Raw genomic sequence first — 19,636 nt, forward strand, 5'->3', positions numbered from 1 at the left:
GTATTTGGATGTGATGAGTAATCTTGGAATCTTCTCTCCACCAATCTTCAAATGGTATGTTCTTCTATTTGAGTGATTTATTCCTCCTTTCTGATGCATGTAAAACATAGCCTCTTAGCCATGCTGTTGTTTATTCCATTGTTCAACTAGAATTTTGAAGTCTTTCCTCCAAAGGATGCCTTTAAAATGGCTTTTCCATAAGTCCTGGAACTCCAGGTGTTAGAATTAGCTTTATGCTGCTGCTGTTTCCATCAACATTAGAAGAGGTTTTCCTCATTTGAAAGGACTGTAATCAAAAGGTTTTGAAAATAAAGCAGCACATTGGGATGGCTGAAGTTTGAAGGAGGTCTGAACTGTCAGCTTGTCTAAGCCAGATATTTTTGTGCAAACATCCCCTGTGAGGTTCTTCTGTTCATTTGGTTTTAAAGTTTTGCACAACTTAAAATTTGATTGAGAGGTATAATATGAAATACACCCAAAAGAAAACCACTGTGTGTTTGATAAATTGTTTGGATTTGTTGACTGCACTGAATTCAACTGCTGCCTTTCCTGTCTTTGTCAGATGGGAAATGCAACTCTCAGGCAAAATTAAAAGCAGATTGTATTTCATGCAGGGAGACTGTGTCTATGTCAGAGACTATCACAGAGTGAGTTCTGTCAGACTTCTCAGGCTCTGAAGTGACATTTTGGGGTGTTGGAAGTCTCCCCTCAGTGTCAAGGACTGGTACCTAAGGGCACATTCAGTACAAACATACCTTACCCAGCATGGCCCAGTGCAAGGGCTAGGTTGAGGTATTCAATGTTAACCTTTGCCCAAGTATTTTGTGTGATGTTTAGACTGCTAGTTCTATTAAAAATTTTTGCAGATTTTAAACATTTTTCTTGCCCAGAGGTGAATTCCTCTAAAAGGGGAGATCTCAGCAGGCTGTCTGGGAGCACAGTGGAAAGGCACAGGCACAAAGCATCAGAGATCTGCTTTGAATGAACTAAAGCCTTGTCCATGTTTGATCAATCCATTTTGTTTTATTCTTTGAAACCACTTATTGAAGTGCTGAGCCTTTACTTTCCTACAGAAGTAATAGATTTATACTATCAACTGCACAGTTAACAGCTAACTTTAGGGCTTTAATTTCTGAGTTCAAATTGAGATATTGATTCAGAGTGAATATATGAATATTTCTGAAGAGGAAACCCTGGTAAGAGAAGGATATTTTGGATATTTTTTTCTTTCTTAATCATTTTAAAAGGCAGCAGCATGCTGAGCCTATGCCCATTCAGAAAGCTCTTCTGTATTTTAAAAACAACATTGTTTTTTAAAACAATAAGCTACTCTTTAATTCTGTTTGGTGTGGTGGAGGGTTGTTTGGTGGTTTTTTGGTTCTTTTATCTTGAGACCTCTCTGAAGCATGCAGCATATCTTCCATTAAATGTGACTATATTGTTGGTTGGTTTTGGTTCTTGTTCTGTTTATTTTTTTTCCTGCTGCTTCTACCCCAATGGATCAGTACATCTAAAAGCCAGGCTAAAACTTCTGGTGGGATGCAATATTTTTGTATACAGAACTATAAATAGTTCTGTGTTTTGATTAAAAAAAAAAAATCCCTCTCTAGTGCTACATTGATATTATTACTGCTTAGTAGAAAGTTGATTCTGTTATTTTGAAGCTATTTTTGGGATGTTGGTAATCTTTTGGAGTAACAGATTATATGATAAGCATTTGGTGAGCCTTTGATAGCAAGTATATGGAGAGATGTGTATATATATATAATATAAACATGGCCTATATTTTTTCCTTCTTTAATAGAAAATGACTGGGGCCTAACAAATGTTTTTACTAATAGAAATTTATTGTGGAGCTTCTGAAATGAAACTCGTGTTGTGTTCTGTAGTTATCATTTTAACTTCTGTCTTTCCATGGAACTTGAAGTAATTATTCATAATTAAGCCATAGGTGCATATCCATGGGGCACATGGGTGTGTTTATGCATAATTCACATTTTTCCTGGTTTTCTGACACTTCTGTTTCCTTTCCAGTGGGATGCCATAACCGAGATGGACGAGCACAACCGGCCCATCCACACGTACCAGGTGTGCAATGTGATGGAGCCCAACCAGAACAACTGGCTGCAAACCACCTGGGTGTCCCGCGACGCCGCGCAGAAAATCTACGTGGAGATGAAGTTCACCCTGCGGGACTGCAACAGCATTCCCTGGGTGCTGGGCACCTGCAAGGAAACCTTCAATCTCTACTACATGGAGTCAGATGAGCCCCATGGAGTAAAATTCAAGCCAAACCAGTACACTAAAATTGATACCATAGCTGCTGATGAGAGCTTTACCCAGATGGACTTGGGCGACCGTATCCTCAAGCTCAACACGGAGGTTCGGGAAGTGGGGCCCATCAGCAAGAAGGGGTTTTACCTTGCTTTCCAGGACATTGGAGCTTGCATTGCCTTGGTGTCAGTCCGTGTCTACTACAAGAAGTGCCCTTTCACGGTCAGGAACCTGGCCATGTTTCCTGACACCATTCCCAGGGTGGATTCTTCCTCGCTGGTGGAAGTGCGGGGCTCCTGCGTCAAGAGCGCCGAGGAACGCGACACCCCAAAATTGTATTGTGGGGCAGATGGGGATTGGCTGGTGCCTCTGGGAAGGTGCATCTGCACTGTGGGATATGAAGAGCTGGATGGTTCCTGCCATGGTGAGAAAACATTTTTTTGACTCTTTTTTTAATTTTTAAGAGAAGTCATATACTGTCTTATTCTCATCCACTGTCCATAATAGTCTCAAAATGGCTTGAGAATGAGGAGCTTTTTTCTGTAGTAATGGCTGTGAACAATGATGCCTCAGTGGCTGCTGAGGCTGTCTGCTGTGATTCAACATTGGCTTTGTAGCAGAAAAGGGGGAGAGAGTCCATACCCATCCTTTACCAAAATGACTCTGCTATTTTGCTCAAGAATTTCTCAGATTGGGTGGTGTTAGGCGAGCTGCACACAGCAGCCTTGGATAATAGAGAGCATTAAAAGCACTATGCACTGTAGTCAGAAAATGAAATTCACTTTGTTGTCTGATCTTGCTGGCATTAATTATCAAAATACACTCGTTGCAAAGATCCAGTGTTGACAATGCCATTATTGGAAGCCAGCATAATATTGTACATAAGGTCAAAAGGTTTCTCACTTAATGGGATAAGAATTTTGCTCTGAAATTTTAATGCTGAATGAATTCCTGTCCATTATGCAAGTGAGTCATAGGCTAGATCTGTACATGAGAAATACAGCCAGCAGCCAAGTCTACAAGAAATGTTTTCTGCAGTATGTTCACTCCACTGGTTTATACAATTGGTCATCTGCTCTGCTGAACAGGACATTCAAAGTGAAACAGAGTACCCAAAGCCATGAGGTTTTTGCATATTCTTACCTATTTACCCCAAGAATTACAAATTATTACTTGAGAAAATTCTAATAGAGCTTCCACGTTTTGAAATAATTGTCATAGGTTGATCTTGCCCATTTAATCTTCTACAGTGAGTCTAAGTTTTTGTGTTTATTTTTTTTTTTTTTTCTTGACAGTTTCTCAGAGTACATTTGTCTTGCATTGCTTTGTGAGTGTCACTCCCAAGGCAAGCCCAACTGCATGAGATGCCCTCACAACTAAATTTAATTTCTGTAGTTCCCACTCTGCAGTGTACAAACCACGAGTGGAAGGGTTCCTGTTCAGGATGGCCACGTTTGTGCCAGAGCTGCTGGTGGAGATGCATATTTGGACAGCTGGAAATGTCTTTGAGCAATGGGATTTTTTCAGTGTGGCTGTTGAGTGTTGTGAACTGAACCATGATATGTGTAGTGAGAAATGTCTTTCAGACAGCCATTTTTTTTTTTTTCTGTTTGAGACTTTCCTTCTTGGCTGAGACATGAATAACAAATTCAGAGTTTAAAAGAGTTATTGCTTGTCATTAAATCCTGAGCAAACTCTTTAATAACTATTAAATTAAAAAAATACTTGAACATTTCTAACTCTCTCTGAGGGAAAAATTTTTAAAATATACTTTGAGCTAGGTGGGGGAAAAGTAGAAGCCAGTCTATCTTAGCCTGGTAAGACCTGATCTTTATTTATAAAACTGTCATATCTTTTTGGGTCCTTCCCCCAAACCCCAACCCAAAGCCCTTTTGCCCCACCCATTCCCCTGCTGGAGTTGCAAATCTGAGTCTTGAAAGTGTTTTCACCATTCTGTCAGTGCTTTGTGCAGGCATAATCTGTGACATACTCAGGAGAGAACCATTTCTTTCTTCTGCATGAAAATAACAGAATAATAATTTTGCATTTTGAAGTCTGTTCTGAAAAATGATTGGGTGGTGGGAAATACTTGCTGATACTTGAGTATACTTTTTTCTGTTTACACATAGTGTCAAACTTTTTATACCCCAGCCTGTGGCTCAGTGGGGAATAAGCACTTCATGGCAAATATGGCTTATCTGTCACATAATTTAAAGAATAAATTTATGTTTTGATATTTGTAGAGATATAGACTCTCTGTTCACACAATACTAAATGGTATAAGGAAGTGTATTCTGCCTTTGTCATTGCTCATCATTTTGCAAAGCAGCAAGAATGGGGGAATAAAACCTGTCTTTGATCAGTTTTAGTGCTGCTGTTTAAAATCATAGGTTATTTTCAGCTGCCTAAATCCCATCTACCTGCTTTTCGAACTGGCAACATTTCAATTTTTTTGATATATGTCAGATTTATGCATCACTCTTCTGTGGATCTCTGAGTATTCCCTATCCATTGCATTTTCTTTTAAAAGTATCATTTCAGAGCTGAAGTGTCTGAGAAGAATCCCAACTGGATTGAAAATATCCATACCTGTTAAATGTATTCCCAAATGTCTCTAGTTAGTTCAGAGGTGTATTAATAGGAAATTTTCCAGTAATTTGGGACTGTCTTCCTTTTCTGAAGTCAGTGTGGGGGAAGTGGCATTGACTGCAGGAGATTCCCAGATATTTGTGTATTCTGTACGTTTTTTATGGGAAAATCTGGAATATAACAATCTTCTCTAAATTTATTACATGAACAATTTCTTTCATTTGAATCTACTTTTCAAGATTTCCCCCTCAAAACCCTGAAATAGCAGCATCATTCACATATTCTTCTGTATCTTTAGGCATAATGAATAAACTAGAAGCAATGATTTGGCAATGCTGATAAGAAATGGCTCTGATATGAACTGCTGGCTTTGCTAATTCATTGGCACCAGCCCCATTACCAAGTTGCAGTTTAGAAGGAGAAAATGCTGCACAGGATTCTGGTAAACAACAATTAAAAGTGGCATGTTCAATACTCTCTGTTCTCTGAATGTCAGCTCAAGATATGAGTTGTGCTAAATTTAGCAAATGTATAATATATACAGGTCATACCAGGACTTTGTGGTGAAGGTTTTTTACATAGGAACAAACAATCATGATAAGGAACCTTTTATAAACTTAACCATAATGGTTCAGTTCTGTTTGGGTATGATATAGAAATAATTAGATGGCTGTTAACTGAAGTTTGACTTTTTAATGGTTTACCAAAAGTTATCTGAATTACTCAAGGTTAGGAATTAATTGCAAAGAAAAATTCAATTATATATAGCAAATACTCATTATTATAATAATTTCAGGTTTTACTTTAGTCCTAACCAATCAAACACAGTGAACAATTGTATTTCACCAGCCATAAAAGTTGATTTTTCTTGGGGAATATTCTTAGGAAGCCACCACTTCCAAAGTGGGGTATATTTGGTGCAGTTGAAGTGATGCTAAGTGTTAAAAATGTAAAACAACAGGCACTGACAGACTCACCTGGTTTATTTTAATTGAGACAAATAGACTAAGAAGTGAAAATGTGAAATTCAAATTCTCTGACCTTGAGTTGACTGAACAACACTTCCTAGGGATACTAATGCCTGAACACATGGAGTTTTTAATTGAACAAACACTTCTTTCCATTATTCATCACTTGAATTTGTGGTAATGTTTCACTGTTAGGATTTCTGCTTTGACAGCTGATCTTTCTTCAGCCCTTCCATCTGATCCAATGGGAAATTATTCTCATTTCTCAAATATTACCTATTCTCCTCCTCATACATGTACCTGTAGTGTGGCTTTGTTATTGGGAAACCAAGCAGTTCATGTTACAGTCGTGCTTTAATTACCTGTGTGCTGGGATCAAAACAGGAAAAGAGAGGATTGAAGTACTTTGAAATGCAAGTTTTGGAGTTACAGAGAGACAGTATTGTGTAAGGTTGATTTTGGGTTTTCTTCCATGTGTTTATTTGCTCATGAGATCGAATCTTTACCAGGCACTGAAGGAAGTATCTTTAAAGGAGAAGCATAGAAGGGTTTTTGACTACAAAAAAAGGGACAAAATGAGATAAAATACAAAATCTTCCATGGCTACAAATGATCCTTTCCACCAGAGTCCTTCCTGCAGCACAGCTGGCATTGTTCACTTGTGCTGGAGTAGATCCCAAAGATACAGGGGGTAAAACTTCAAATTTCTGTTTCCTGTCGACCCGAAACAAGAGTTTGTCAAAGATGTTCAATGAGTGGAAGACTAAGAGGATCCACTGACAGTTTTGTCTCTGTTGCAGAATAGAGCAATCATAATCCCCTCTGCTTTGATCTCTCATTGATATAATTTAAATAGTTGTCTTTTAATTAGTTGTTTTTTAATAGTATCTGACTTATTGGTCAATTAAAAAAATAAAAAAAATCCATTAATTTTTTTGGTATAACCAACTGTATGTTTAATGAAATTTATAACAGATTCTCAGCTTTGTGACTACTCTGAAAGGACTTCAGACTTATTTCCTGTGCTTAGGCAATGATGGTTTATTTTAAATTTGTCTGTCTGCAGAGCTTTAGATTTCACCATTTCAGTGATAGCACTTGAAACCTTTATGACTATTGGTTATACATATTTTTCACTGAAAATCATCCTCTTTAGCCTATGTAAGTCTGCACATCTGTGAACACTCAACACAAATTTAAACTTTCAATTCTGAGTACAGATAAAGTTGAATTGTGATTTGTCAATTCGAGCTTCAGTTCTTAGATGGAACTGGTAAATGTTTTTAGTATAATCCAAAAACAAGGATGGGGAGGAAAAAAAGAGAAGTTTGGGATAATAGCAAATCTGTAGGTAAGAGTATAGAAAAGTAGTTGATAATGACCTGTTCAAAGCTTCTGAATATAATTAACCACATATAACTGCTAGCATATGGAAAAACTCTGAACTCTAGGCCTGTATGCATTAGGAAAAAAGAGTATGTACAGCAGACAAAAATTTAAATTACTCACTGTTCTGAGGAGACATTGCTGATGCTACTGGCAGCACTTTTATGTTCCTGTATCCTGGTTTTAATTTCTAAATGGCAGGTCATGTGCCAAGCTATTTCAGGCTGTGTCTCCTTCCCTTTTACTCTTTCCACTTGCACAACAAGAAACATTCTGTCCTTAAGGCTTGCAATTAGTGTGAATTAAAAATAGCATTGTTGCCTGGCTGAAACAGGAGGTAAATGAGGGATGGAGAACTGTGGCATGGATGGGATATTACTTATACTTTCAAAAGAAGGAATTTTTAGTTGTACCAATCTGGACAGATCTGGTGTGGCTGTATTCAGTAGTTTAACTTTTTTTCCCCAACACTTTTGGTTTGTTTTGATGACTGTTCATGGTTTGGGGTTAATTTGTTGTGTTTTCATTAGTTTGGATTTTTTTTATTGTAGCATTTTTACATCTTTTTAGTGCCTTAAAAATCTGAATATTTAAGATAGTAACTGAGTTTGGTTTTTTTTTTGGGGGGGGGACGTTTTGGTTGGTTGTGGTGTTGGTTTTTTTTTTTCTTTTTAGTGCAACAAAGTGCTAGGAGTTAATGAAGTACCTGAAGGTACTTGTCTTCAATGACTGAGTTAGCACCAAGAAAAATCTCAGTGCTGTATAAATTCACATTGTAAATCACAGTCAACCCCTTTTTACTTAATCTACAGCCATCTGCAGATTGTTCAGCTGGACAAATGGTAACACAGTCTGATAAAACAGCTGAAAAGGAATGCTGCTTCAAAAGTAGGGATTTAAAGAATAACAAAAAAACCCAAAAAACAAACAACCATTTACATTTGATTTTATATAGTAAGGAAACTCCAATGATAATAAATGAGCAAAGTTTTTTGCACATTCTTGTCATGTCATACTTGCATTATTTTGAGCAAATAAAGAACCTTACAATAGCCACTAGTTGAATATTTCACTGTAAAAATTCAAATCAAAGCCTTGATTTTGTAACTGCCCCTAAATAAATTATGCATAAATAGAAAACTTACTGTTTGAAAACTGAATTAATGTTGGAAATTGCTGTTTTTCACTCTGTTACTGAAATGTGCACTGAATAGAAACCTGCCTTGAGAGCAGAACAAGGAAACCAGCTGAGGTTAAACAGCGAGTTTCAAACTGAAAAACTTCAATATTTTCTGTTTGTACACACAGACATGAAACTTCAGCAACAAAAGCATTCTGATAACTCCAGTGTGTCTTGCCTCAGGTTTTTGTTAGTGAATATTGCTGGATATTGATCCTACCAGCCATCCTTGATAAACTGTAGACAAAAATTGTCCAAGGGCCTGCAGGGATTGATTTTGCTGTTGTTGTGTGTGACTTGGTAACAGAGCTGCATGATTTGACATTAGCAGCAGCCCACAGTAAATTAGTTATTTGCTCTTGCTCTGCTGAAAGAAATGCACTGCAGTGATGGCCACAAAGAAATATTGTGGTACTAATGGGAACAAGCTGTTTTAACTTTTACAGAAAATACAAATACAGGTGTATCTGTACATCTATTCAACCGTCTGTAGACTAAGTACATTGTAAAACTGTTATTTTTTAACTTGAAGTTTCTCCTGTGTTGCCAAAAAGCAGGAGGACTGACAGCCTGGATGCTGTAGAGCAGCAGGAGGGGAAGAGGGAATGCACTGACTCCATGTTATTGTCCTGTGCCCCTTGCTGTCATAGGATTTGTCCTCAAAATGTGTGTCACATCCCAGAGACACTGTCAGAAACTGTGTCCCTCCATTCTTGGGTAATGCAGCTTTGTATTTTTTTCTTGGTTTCTATGGTTTTGTTTTTCTTCTTCTTCTGGGAGTCAGAGCTTCAGTTCAAACTGAATTTCACATGAATTTGCTTTGGGAGATGTTCATTGCACTTTACACATGATCAACCTTAACTTTCACCAATCAAGTATATTGAATGGGGGTGAGCTTTGAGTGAAACCCTTGGGCTGCTGTATTTCCTGAATGTAAAATTTCAGTGTACATGTACATATAAAATGTAGAAGCATTGGTTGCTTGCATCTTCATACAGCTGAGGAGGATTTCCTGCAGCTGGAAGAGAAGTGTGGTGTTTTTTTTTTTTGTTTTTTTTTTTTTCAGTATATCCTCAGCACGTGGGTTTCCCCAGTGTGCTGAAAATGTCCATCTGAGTTTGGAGGAGTGTAACCAGAATGGAGGAGAGTAAAGCCAGAATGGTTCACTTACAAAGCCCTGATAACACTTGTGGAATACAAAATGCTTTGGGCTACTCGTGGGATTTGTTAAAAGTTGTGAAGGAGAAATGTTTTGTGAGGGAGCTGTGACAAACCTTGGCCAGTGATTTCCAAAGGAGCACAACTGTGTGCACAACTCAATTGTCCTTTAAGGATTTCCTTGGCCATTTCTTATAGTAGAATAATTCTGAAATAATAAGGGCTTGATATATTTGTCCTTGAAAATTCATTTTATAGCATTGTTGTTATTCCTGTTGGAGCCTTGAGGAATGAATATAAACCAAGATAAAAATTTTAGTCACAATTCTCAGTGAAAGTTTCCTATTTTTTGCACTATAGTAGATTGTATTTTTTTTTTCAATAATAAGAAATCTGACTCAAATTGTAGAATATCTGTAATCCTAATTATATAATCATAATATATATTACAGGTAATATAATGGCTCAGAAATTCTCAAAATCTAATAATTAGATTTTTTCTTTTTGAAGATTTTTCCTTAGTCTTCTGAGCAAAAGCACCTAATTTTATGTTTTGAAATAATTGAAGCATTTTAGAATATTGTTATTGTTTCAATACAGATTGTTCCTTTCAAGAACTCATAAATTGGAGATCCAAAATCTGAAGATAATCACCAGTACTTTCTCCAAGGCAGGTTATTAATCAGAAACACATTCACAAATAAACCATAAAGCATGTTCTGTAATGAAACTCTTCCCATAGAGGTTTAGCATCACTTTATTCAGTCAATTATTAAAGCATTTGTGATGAGAAATATAATTTCAAAAGTGATCAATAAGAGGTTTTCTCTGGCATGGCATGGCCTAGGAATCACAAGCAGCAGTGAATGCACAGAGAGATTTCTGAGGAGGTTTGTCTTGAATACAAAAGAACATGTGTGGCTGTTCAAAAACTTGAACTAAATTTGCTTTTTGCTAGTCTCAGTAATAATGCAAATAAGACAAGGTTTCCATTAGCCAACACACTTTCCCTTTTATTCCTAAACCTTAAGATGGAGAATAATATAAAATAACCAGTGTCAGTTGTCTTAGAAAAACTTATCTAGAATATAAGGTCATTGTGTCACAGAACAACATAGATTTTAAGGGCAATGGTATTCAAAAGGTTCTCAGAAACTGCACCAACCAAAACTTGTGTCATGTGAGGCTTTTTTTGGGCAGAGCAGTTTTCAGGCTACTCACAAGCTTAAGTTCTTGCCAAATGGGAAAAAACAAACAAAATTGGGTGGCACAAAAGTTCTCACTATCCTTGGGAAGGCATCTTGAAAGTACACGTGTGCAAGTATTGAATTACATTTAAAACTCTGGTTTTTTAAATATTGATTAAAAATAATTGAAAGAACAATTGTAATGGGCAAATATGATGAGGAATATTACCACAAGCATGTCCTATAAATATTTACCAAGTGAGATTATGTACTTCAGGACACTGGAAAAATTCCTGAAGTTTGAGAAGGATTGTTGCCTGCCTGTACTGCCCCCCTCCCCTAATTTCTTTCTGAACTACCATTACACACAGATACTGGTATGTAAAATTCTGCACATATTGAAATAACTCTAACATGATTTTTCAGTTCTTCCATCCTGACTGCTCAGTTTCTCCTTGAAGATTGGTTTACAGTAAAATTGAAATCTACATTTTGATTCTGCATAAAAGATAGACTGCTATTAAATTCACTGTTCCACAGGGACTTTATTAGGGCTGCTACTGAACTGTGCATCATTTTAATTAGAATTAACACTTTCATCTTGTTTATGAATATATGTAAGATAAGCTTTGAAATATTTAACATCTGGGAATACAGTCAAGCTGTCACAGCAAAATTAAGACATTTCACATCCATAACTATTATTATATAATGGCCTGATACCAAATAACTAAACATTCATTGTTAGCATTTGGAGTATAATCTCTCTATGCATACATTTCCATGTCCTTTGGGAATTTATTCATGCTTTGATCAGTATCCCTTTGAAGCAACTTTTCTTTAAAGAGAGACATTTCAAGTGCAGTCCTTGACTGAGTTAGATGTTTCCCTGGTAGGTAGGAGACCTGTTTTACATAATTTATTCTGCTGTTAGCACACACATCCCTAGATACCCAGCTAGAACAGCACAAGCTCACTGCAGCAGCTTGGCTCCCAAGGATCACCTTCCCTCACTGGGATATTTACTTTGCAGGAGAGAAGGATTCACTAGGTTCAGTAGCCCACCATCTCCAGGCCAGCAACCTCAGGAAACTCAAGGTTGTTCCCAGCAGAATATTCTCCTGGGATATGATGTAAAATTTAAAAAAAAAAAAAAAAAAAGTAAAATTAAGGGGGGGTGGAAGCTAATCCAAACAAAAAGATCCCACAAAACCCTTCAAAACAGAACCTTCAGCACATCTACTGAAACACTGTGGGATTCTGAAGCTGTCAAACAATAAATCTTTGTTAACTAAGATCTAGAGTTTCTCTCAGAATTTGTTATCCATAACTAAGGTAGTTGACATTTTGGAGTTCCAGTTACTGATCCTCCCCTCCTGCCAAGAGCCCTTCCAACAGCAGTGCAGCTCAGAAGCCAATCCATCTCCATGACTTCTCTTGAAACTACTCAAGTTTCCTCCCTTTCCACAGAAGTTTTTCTTCCTTTCCCTTTTCTCCTATACAAAGGTGTCAGTCATAAATTTTGTCATTATCAATACTGGCTCCTTGTCAGTCTGTGGAGGGCTGGCCGTGCTTCTCCTGCTGGAATTCCTTAAGTTTTCACTTTGATCAATGGGACAAAGTAGCTGGAACAAAGTAATTTTCACCTTTTGTTTCTATGCAGCTGAATGTATTTAACTGTTTATTTACTGCCATGTGCCAGCCTGTTGACAGCCACCACCAAATGTTGCAAACTTGTCTGCTCAGCTGGCATCACCAATTTTAGAATTAAAAATGCAAGAGGCAAGAAATCATTTTTAATCAGGATTAATCTGATAGCAGGAGTGAGGTTGTATGGGGCCATAGGAAACAAATAATTCCTCTCAAGTTATACATGAGGTAGACTAGCAGATAATTATTGAAATATACTTCTTCTGGTCTGTGGACTTTTATGAGGTTGTTTATCCAGTGATAAATGCTGATTTGTGCTCATGGAAATACTGCATACTAAACTCAGAATTTTCAATATCAAACCATTTAATCATTAGCAGCTCTGGGTTCTGATTCTGATGAGACTTTTAAAATTCATTTGGAGATGGGGTGATGGTGCAGTTTGGGGATAGTGAGTGAAAGATCTGTAGTTTCCAAAGGAAAATTGTGGCTAATTTCCATTAAGGTCATGCAAAGCAGAAATAAGTCAGTGCTTGGCTAAGTAATTGTTAATACATCAGGGAAAAAAAAAAATGTGGTCATCAACTTTATAGCTCCATAATCCTCCACTATTGTGATTTAATACTTGTGCAGCAGTCCTCCATAGAGTTTATTGGGTACTTTGTTTTAGGGTTGTTTGTTCATTTGTTTTTTAAGTATAAATGTGCAGTATATGAAGCCAAGTTGCCAGGAAAATCTACTCTGAGTTCAGGCTGTTTTATGCTATGGATCTGACATTGTTGGATTATTGTGGCATTTTTAAACTTAGGAATAACTTTGTGCTGTCTTTAAATCTAAAAATGCCATAACACAAGCTCCTGTGAGTAGAGAAACCTTGCTTGAATTGAATTCCTCCCCAACTAAATGAGAATATTTCTTTTGCAACAGCTACCTCAAGCACAAGTTGGTGTAAAATTTAATTATAATATAAATGCAAAAATCTGCAAGTAATTTTCAGATTGCTCTCTGTGGAGATGTGCTATTGTTTTAAAAATACAGGTCATGCTATTCACCATAGCCTATGGAGAGAAGTAATTTTTCTTTAACTGTAAAAAGCTGTCCATGGATAAAATGATATGATTTCATAAAACACATTGCCTAGTCTAATGATCCCAAACTAACCTCATCATTTTAAAAGGCAGCTTTGAGATTGCTCTTATCCCATGAGTGTTGAATTGGAATAAATTTGTGTGGTGGTATTGTAAAGGAAAAAGATCCACAGATTAAATACTGTTTGATATCTTACTACTCTTGTACCAGTGCCTAAGTTCTCTTAAATTGTCAACATGCTTTTAAAACATTTTCCAGTCTTTTCACCTCTTTTTTACTAGTGTTGCAGTGTCCAAGAAAGGATTCCTAAATTTAATACTGACTCTTTTGCATGTATCTAGGAACTATTGGATTGTAAATGTCTTGCAAAATTTTGTGATGAGGAGTATTTTATCTAAAATTTGAAAGTTCTAATTTCAAAATTATCAAATTTTAAAGGGGTTTTCTTTGTTATTGTTTTTTGTGAGTTGTAGTTGGTTGGTTTTTGTTTGGTTTTTTTCTCTGAAGTAACATCCAATCTTCTTAGCAATAAAAGTAATATAATTTGTAAGAAAAAATAAGCAATGGGGGAATCTACTGGGCAGTAATATTTACAGTTAGTTAGAAAAGGACCTGTGTAATGAAAGATTTTCCTTCAAGAGAAAGCTGTAAAACTTATCTTTGTTTCTGATTTATAGACTTTGCTACACTTTAGGAATAAATTAGGTAAACCAGAAAGAACTGAAGGCTCAGTGGCTATAAAACAACCTATTGATTTTTGACTAAATCTCTGTCTTCAGTAGTTTTTACAGTTGCCTGCATCCAAAAAACCCACAGTGTAGCTACTATGGAAGCAATTTAAGTAATTGGTATTTGATTGGCTCTTTATACCCACACCTTATCCTGCTTTACCTAAGTGTTAACAGTAGCAGCAGAGCAATTTAACCTGAACATCAAGGACAAGGGCACAGTGAAACTCTCCTGTTAATGTAGAAGTGAGTGGTAGTAATGGGAAAGATATTCAGGTAGTGTTTATTTTTTTTTGCTTTAACTTTGAGAGCATCAGCACTTTTACTTTTCCACATACAATCTCCTGGGTCTTTCTGCACTACTTTGTTTTTCCATTCTGAAGAGACTTAGTGCTTTGCCATTGACTTTTGTGGGGTTTATTTGTTTGTTGGGGGGTTATTTTGTTTATCAGGAAGACTTCAGCAGAGATACAAACCATGGGCATTCTGAGGAGCAGTCAAATGATAGCAGTGGCTGTCATTCCTGAGAAAAGTCATGAGAAAGCTATTGCAATAATAATGTGTAGCTCTAGTTCTCAAAAAGGACTTTTACCTGAGAGAATTTCATGATCTCTATTCTGTTGTGAGCAATTAGCTGTGGTAGGTATCCTGAAAAAGGGATAACTTAAAAGAAACCTTCAAGTATTCTTCATTAGATTTCTGTGCTAGTGACAGTGGGAAAATGCAATGAATCCTTAGAAGTATTTTAAAAATATCAGTAGACTGTGCAGCTTGAATATACTGAATCTGCAGGAGGTCAGTGTGTTTTGAGCTTTACCATTTTAGTAATCTTAATACCTTGTTAAAGTCATCAGCTTAAAAATATTACTGTTTAGCTCCTGCTACATGTCTCAAAGTAGTTTTTATTTGGTCTGAAATGTTACTACAGTGCTATACTCTGACCTTCTTGGAGCATTCATCCTGCATGCAGACTGTGCCGTAGCAGGGTGGAAAGGGGCAAAACTGGTTTTTTTACATGTGGAAAACAGGTTGTGAGTGTATTTGAAAACTGTTTTGGCTTCCCTGCAGAATTACAGCAGGTATATTTGTGAGATTTAAAAATAGGGACAAATGAGTGAATGTATTTTATTTATTAGCAGCATCCCTGAGATATTTCACTCTTTGCATTTAAATACTGTCAGGACATTACATTTCAAAACATAATAATTCCCCTAGGAGAGTGTTGTGGCAGAGCTTGCCATAGTCAGTGCTCAGAATGCATTTGCCAAGGAGTGTTTATCTCTCTCTTCTCCCTAAGGTTGTGATGCTCCTCTTCTGTCTGCTGGTCAGTGAATTTCACATTCTTTCAGAACAAGCATTTGCATATCAAAGGCCCGATAGGAGTAAACACACTTTATACTTCCATCTGTCATTCTCTTCCCATTGAGACACAAAATAAAACAGTGTAGCAAGCAAGAGGTTTAAATTTTTGCTCTTTAATTCTATACCATTTTGCTTTGAAATATGAAGGATGCTTGGATGCAGTTTTCCACAGCTGTGTGTCTTTCTATTAAAGTCTCTTAACTGAAGCTACCCTAAAAATAAAATCAGTACTCTTTGGAAAAGTTGCACTTCTGAGACAAAAAAAGAGAATACCTTTGCTCTTCATTTTTCACTCTGTATTTTCTAATATTTAAAAAGGAACAAAAGAAATACTCTCAGAATATCTTCAGTCTTTGTCCAGTCATAGAACTTGAACTCTAAACATCTTTTTCTTCTTGCAAATGAAATATTCTTATTGTTTTCTAGAGCAGGCATAATTTTTCAGTGCCTATGGGAAATGAGATCTGATTTTTTTTTTTTTCTCCTGCACTGGTTCTAAATAGAAATTTTTCTTTGTCATTTCAAGGAATGAAGTTGTTCATGAACCAGGATTAGGGCTGTGTTGGAGGTCACCAGCAGTGATCCAAGTGCCATTATTCTGAGTGTGTGCATTCAAGTTCCCTTTGAAGCCTGAACTCGTTCATTTAGGGGGAGTTTAGGTGAGCATCCAGCTCACATCTCTGCCTAGCCCATATAACTGTGGTGCTAGCAGAGTGTCACTGGCATGAGGATCCCAATGGATCCAGTTCCTCTGCTTATTAACCCCTTCTGGGATGGTCTCCACAGGCACTCTGCACTCTCCCATCTCAGTGTGTCTCCATTGAAGCAACAGATCTCCCCCTTCAGTTTGCATCATGGAATTTTCAGAATGAAAAGCTCAGATTCAGTGCTGAGTTTTCTAGTCTCTTTTCCCTTTTCATCATTTCTGAAGCTCTGTTGTTCATCACTTGACAGGAGTTCATTGTGGCAGACCAAAGAGAGGATCAACTGAAGTTTCTATTTGTTGTAGCTTGAAACCAAATCTGGATTTGCTGCCAAAGAGTTTTATTATCTTTGATGGAGAGGATGAGTTCAGAAACTCTTTGGAGCATAGATCTCATATTTTCACTTAAACTTGTGCAGTACCAAGCCCAGTAGGGTCACAACCTCTACTGGGTTCTTTGAGCAATATTTTAAAACTATAAACTTCTAAGGCATCTGCTTGGCAGTTCAAAATGCTGAATGCAGCCAAAGATCTCCCTCTCCATTGTCCTTAGAAGTCATCTTTTTGACAGAGGCTAGTGCAGAAAAAAAATATCCAACTAAATGTCATCAATCAACTCTTGTGTCCAGTAAAAAAAAAAAGCTGCTGAGAAAGACCTCTAAATGAAGCTGGAGGTTTTCCTTCTCCCCTCAGTAAAAGTTTCACAGGATAAATTAATCTGGCAAGAACCACTGTGCAACTGCATGGGCTCAGTCAGTGAACAGGTGTAGCTACTGAACTAAATTATCTTCTGTCATGTGGGGATGCAACACAGCAAATTTTAAGTGCCAGGACAAGTATGTCAAAAATAAGTCTCTAATATGACAGAATGCACACAAGGAGGAAATCTTAGAACATTTTACTGGTTTCCTTCATCATTTTACTTTTGCTTCTCATCTCTCATCAACAACAGCGCTGAAATTATTAGAAAATGTTCAATTTCTGCCATTTCTTTCTCCAGGCTTTGGTTTATAGAGATTTCTTCTGATGGATTTATTCATGGTAGGATTTTGAAGTAGAGGGGCTTATAAGGGGATTGTTGTTTAAAAAGCAGATGCCTTTATTTCCAGAGGAGAGGAACTTGTTTCATAACTGGAGTTTTTGATCTTGGTTATCATAACTTGAAATTTGTCCTCTGCTTTGCTTGAAGGGTGCACAAGTGACCCAATATGAAGTTTGCTTCATTCAAATTGTGTTGTAAATTAGGACAGTGATGTAAAGTGGCATCCAGTTCTTACAAGGCCACTTGAAAAACTGAGCTGTTTTTCAATATGAGTTTAAAAAAAAGAGAATTTGATAAGACCCTGAGCTTTTTTATCATGACCAATAAAACCAGTAGACTTTTCATAAAAGAGAGAAATCTTGGGAAGCTCTTCTAGGCTGTTGTCCCTTTCAGTAATAATTTGATACATTGCTTTTCTTTCATTTAAGCTGCTTGCTTTCCACTTTGAAAGCCATAAATTATAGTCTTTGAGAAAGAGGGAACAAATCTTACTTTCTAATTGATGCCACCCTAATTCTTGCACCATATTTTTAATCTGTAGTAGTCATAATTTTTGTTCTGATTGGACTTAAGATATAAAACCTCCATTATTATAAAGATTTTACCTATGACTTCATGGTTAAAAAGACACACATGTATTATTGGTATTTTTCAGGAGTACATATCTGGCAGTTGGATTAGACTATTGCTGTAGTTTCCATCTGTTCTAATTAGCAATATTTGAATAGATCAGCCATCTAAGCATTTATTTTTAGTTTTAAACTGGATATTCAAAGATAGTGATGGCAGGTTTATATTTGTTACTGTAAAGAAGAGAACAAAAACCACAACACACAAAAAAACACCCAAGAAAGAAAAAGTTGTGAATTTTTTTTTTTTGTTTTCTACCTTAAAAGAAACTTAAGTACATCATAAAACTCCTTCCACTTTATTAGTATTTAGAAATTTGAAAGGGGAAGTGATGCTTTGAAAATTCTAATTATTTAGGTATAGATGTTTCAATTTTTACATGATTTCAAGTTTTTTTTTTGGTCTAATCAAAAAAATGAGCATATCAGTCTCCCAATACATTATTTTTACTTTTTTTTTTTTCTTATTCACAAAGCATTTGAACATTTTGAAAGGTCTGGATTAGTTTAGAAGTCACCCTTTGCTATTACCTTCTCAAACTTGGAGTACATTTGGGCAATGAAGAGGGACTGGAAATGAATGATGCAAATTAGGACAGAAATATCTTTACTGGGCCTTCATTCTGTTTTGCTGCAGGTGGCAGCAGAGCCAAGAAACATTATGCAGAAAGAGACACATTGAGCAGCTTCAGAGCTGTGCAAACATAACAAATTCTGATAAAATTTAGTGGCACATAAATAGCTTCCAGCATGATTGATAAATTTAAAGTGCTTTGAGGCAGAAGAATGAGTGGTTGTTTTTACATTTCCTAAACTTTGGGGGAATTTTATCAAATACCTTGTTAGTAGTGGAAAAGTCAAAATCTGTGGTTTTTTTTCTTCTCAGTTTCACCTGGATTAGATTAAAATGCAAGTCAGTGTTGCTACTTTTAAGTTGCAAGATAAGATTTTTCAAAAATATTTCTGTACATCCCTCCATATATCATCAGGATAGCCCACAGGTCTCTGGCAAGGCTGGAATCTTAATTAAAGCAGCTCCATATTTTACATTTAAAAGTCTTTAAGCAGTCTTAGCCCCCCAGAAGACACTGAAATGTTATTATAGCAATAAGTAAAAAAGATCTGCCTGGATTATTCAAACAGTGAAACAGTTCAAACTGATCTCAGTCATTGTGGCTGAACTTACCTTTACATAAATTGATAGGCTTGAGATAATGAGGGAATGTCATGAAATAGCTCCAGGAATCTTGGGTCAGCAGTGTTGTGGTACTGGGCTAGACAAAGAAAGAACCTAAACTGCCTGCATTTGTTTGGCCAAGTGCAGTGTCAAAAGTGGGAAGTTCTTTTTTTTAATGAGAGTACATCTATTATAGTATTGATTCAGTCAGCAGATGAAGGGGGGGAAAGGATTGAAAACTTCATATTTAGCAGGGGGTTTCTTTGAGAAGATACTCCAATCATACAAACTGATCAGTGCTGGGTGAATGAGACCTTGTGTTGGCATGGTGGGGTAACCATAACAAAAGTGAGAATTCAGTGCTTTGTGTTTGTCAGGAAAAAAACCAACAGTGATATTCCTTAGAGATACATCAATACTCAGGAAACAGATTATAAAGTAATATCCTTGCCTCGTTTTGTCATTGTATTACTTGTACAAGTAAATGGTAGGGCAGAAACCTGTTAGATCTAAG

At 36.6% G+C, this 19,636-nt stretch overlaps 1 protein-coding gene across 2 annotated transcripts in view; it reads left to right on the forward strand.

Annotated features, from left to right (window-relative positions):
- The first annotated feature begins 2,037 nt into the window (after positions 1-2,037).
- LOC130257195 (ephrin type-A receptor 6) overlaps positions 2,038-19,636 on the forward strand; it is a 271,650-nt gene continuing 254,051 nt past the window's right edge. For both annotated transcript variants that reach the window (XM_056499489.1, XM_056499481.1), the window contains exon 1: positions 2,038-2,698. In XM_056499489.1, the coding sequence (XP_056355464.1) occupies positions 2,053-2,698 (646 nt within the window). In that variant the 5' untranslated portion in view covers positions 2,038-2,052. The remainder of the gene's footprint in view (positions 2,699-19,636) is intronic.

The sequence above is a fragment of the Oenanthe melanoleuca genome, chromosome 1, assembly GCF_029582105.1.
Source record: "Oenanthe melanoleuca isolate GR-GAL-2019-014 chromosome 1, OMel1.0, whole genome shotgun sequence".
Taxonomy (NCBI): domain Eukaryota; kingdom Metazoa; phylum Chordata; class Aves; order Passeriformes; family Muscicapidae; genus Oenanthe; species Oenanthe melanoleuca.